This window comes from Centroberyx affinis, unplaced genomic scaffold (genome assembly GCF_046629955.1).
Source record: "Centroberyx affinis isolate AG114_WGS23_722 - 3 ecotype Tasmania unplaced genomic scaffold, CSIRO-AGI_Caff_v1 ptg005037l_1, whole genome shotgun sequence".
In the NCBI taxonomy this organism is placed as follows: Eukaryota; Metazoa; Chordata; class Actinopteri; order Beryciformes; family Berycidae; genus Centroberyx; species Centroberyx affinis.
Window position 1 is genome coordinate 7,392 of NW_027282481.1, and position 2,609 is coordinate 10,000.

At 44.9% G+C, this 2,609-nt stretch overlaps 1 protein-coding gene across 1 annotated transcript in view; it reads left to right on the plus strand.

Annotated features, from left to right (window-relative positions):
* Nucleotides 1–577: 577 nt before the first annotated feature.
* LOC139666481 (nck-associated protein 5-like) overlaps nt 578–2,609 on the plus strand; it is an 82,565-nt gene continuing 80,533 nt past the window's right edge. Inside the window, exons 1-2 of the mRNA XM_071545721.1 lie at nt 578–595; nt 723–829. Of these exons, the coding sequence (XP_071401822.1) occupies nt 578–595; nt 723–829 (125 nt within the window). The remainder of the gene's footprint in view (nt 596–722; nt 830–2,609) is intronic.

Sequence of the window (2,609 nt, forward strand, 5' to 3'; positions counted from 1 at the left end):
GACACACAACTCACACAACTAATCTAAAACTCCACATATTCAATGAAGCATGAAATAATTGATAGAGGCTTTAATCAAAGTAAAATAATTAGGTTAGGGTGTTTACATGACCCACAATCTAATTGGAGTATTTTCATAATAGCATAAAGATCAAAATATTGCTGTGCTTGTAAATGTTGTTCATGATAAATCTCTCCTGGCAGACATTAATGTTGCAAAGTCCATGTAAGAAAAAAGCTTTTTTGTTTGTTTTATGATAAATTTACCTTGAACAATGAGGATGGTAGTTATAAATATCTTTGTTTTGCATTTGTATAGAGTATTGATGTGCATGTAAATGTGATTAGACATACAGTATGTATCCGCATAATCGCAGTCCATGTAAGAGTATAGAATAGAAAGAATAGACTTTATGATGAATTTACCTTAAACCACAAAGCAACAAAAGATGGTAATTGGAAATGTCACTTTTCCTTCATTGTTTGGACATTGTAAAGCCGCTTGGCGGAATGGGAAGCGGGGCGTTCTTTGTGTGCTTCCAGAGAAACCTCATCACATTTCACCTCGTCAATAATTGATGGTCTGCCGCGGTGAGGTAAGGCTCATTGTGCCAGGCTGCCTGGCTGCCTGGCTGCCTGGCTGGCTGGCTGGGCGGTGGGTCTGCAGGGGTGTGTGAGGTGCTGACATGTGGCTCCTGTTTCCCCCGCTGCCCTCCGGTGCAGGACGGGGTCCACAGTGGGAGACAGGAGGTCAGGAACCAGCTGCGGGTGAGGCGCTGGGAACAGGCGCAGGTCAGAACACCGTTTGGCGTCCGCGATGACGCTTCCCGGTGATTGATTGGTCTTGCCTAATGCACTGGGACCAATTGAACGGTCGCAGATGTGCGAACCACACCTCTCAGATGCTCCAAACAGATTAAAGTGTTTTAACGCCGCCTCAGTTTTTGGGGTGCTCTGCAGGAAGGCATTTCTTCATTAAAGTCACAAGGAAACGGCATTTTGATGGTGTCTTGCTTCCGTAATTCAACGTGTTTCCGGTTGAAACAGGATGGTGAGGTGGGATTTAACATGGGAAGGAACTGTTCCAAAGTGTTCAGAAGTTCAAAAATGCTTTTGCGCATATCTTCACAAATTCTTAATTCTTCAAAATGAATAAATTCCAGCCACTGCGATGCAAACCGTGGTGTTTTAGGAAAAGGAAACAAGGTTTTCAGGGGTGAACACTCAAAAATACGCCGCTGTACCATGTTGCCACTTGTGTCACTTTGAAAGCTTGTGGCAAGTGGCAGGTTTTATATGATAGGAAGGGCAGAGGGGAGATTGGTCAAAATCTATATTAGTATTATTGGTTGGAATTATTATGTATGACCACTGGTACTCCATGAAGCAACCAAGATACATTGTTTTCCAGGAAGTAAAAGTAATTGGTTTTTGATCTAAAAATATGAGAAAATAAACATTTTGTATTTTTTTTGGCATTATGATATGGAAAATTAGATAAAAGTAATCTTTCATTTCAGTGTGACTTTAACCTTTCTGGCAGTTGTAACTCTGTTGGCCTGTGAGGCTGGAATAGATGTTACAACTTATCAAACGCCCGGGTAAGCTCATTGTCCCGAACGGGGGAAATTTTGGATTGGTGCAGAGGGTTACATAACACAGCCACAGGAGGATTAAGGATGGGAATGACTGGTCCGGAGCCGGGCCAAAACATGGCCAGAGTCCCTCTGAACTGGACGTCCTATGTGGGCCACAGGATTGCGTGCGTATCAGGGCTCTTAACCCAGCAGGGAAGCAGACACTAATACATAAATGCATGGCGGCTCCGCTCTCATCCAAACATTTATGCGTCCCTCCCCGCCGCTCTGTGTACATATGTGGTTTAGAAAGATTGAGATGTGTTTATGTGTCCTTACAGTTTCTGTAAGCCTCCGTGACAATATTGAAAAGATGGTTGATACTTATGCATCCTCTATACATCCTGATGTGTGCATTTATGTCAGTAGGCGTAAGTGCTGCAGGGAAAAGAGAATGCATTATGTGATGTTTAATCGGCTATATTTGTATATACAGAGCATAGATTAACTGCACTTCATAAGAAGGCAGAGAGACTAGTGCTGCAAGGGAAACAACAAGCGAAAAACGCAAGAGACAGCATTTTCTTTTGTCTTTCATTATGTTCTTAACAGTCAAACGTTAACCTCACACAGTGTACAATGGATCAAACCACCTGTATGGAGGAGCCGTGATAACAGCGACAAAACCGCAGCGAGCGTCTGCCTCCCACAATGCAGTTCAAAGCGCACGGGCCGAACATGTCGGCTCAGGTTGGCAGACGCGCGCGCCTCGATTGATCCTCGCCGCGCCTCAACAGATCGTGTCTTCGCACGTCGCGACGCTCCGGTGCCGACACCCGGCCCGCTGTCTCCTCGCGGAAGAGAGGGAGGCGGATTTACACAGAGGCTGAGCGAGGACAATGTACCGGGGGGGAAACAAGGTTGATTTGGTATGAATGCAGCAAGGCTTTCTGTGGAAGGGATGTGGGGCTTTTGATGCTGACAACAAGGGAAATGATCTTTGAGGAGCAGCATATGTGGGAGGACAGCAGAC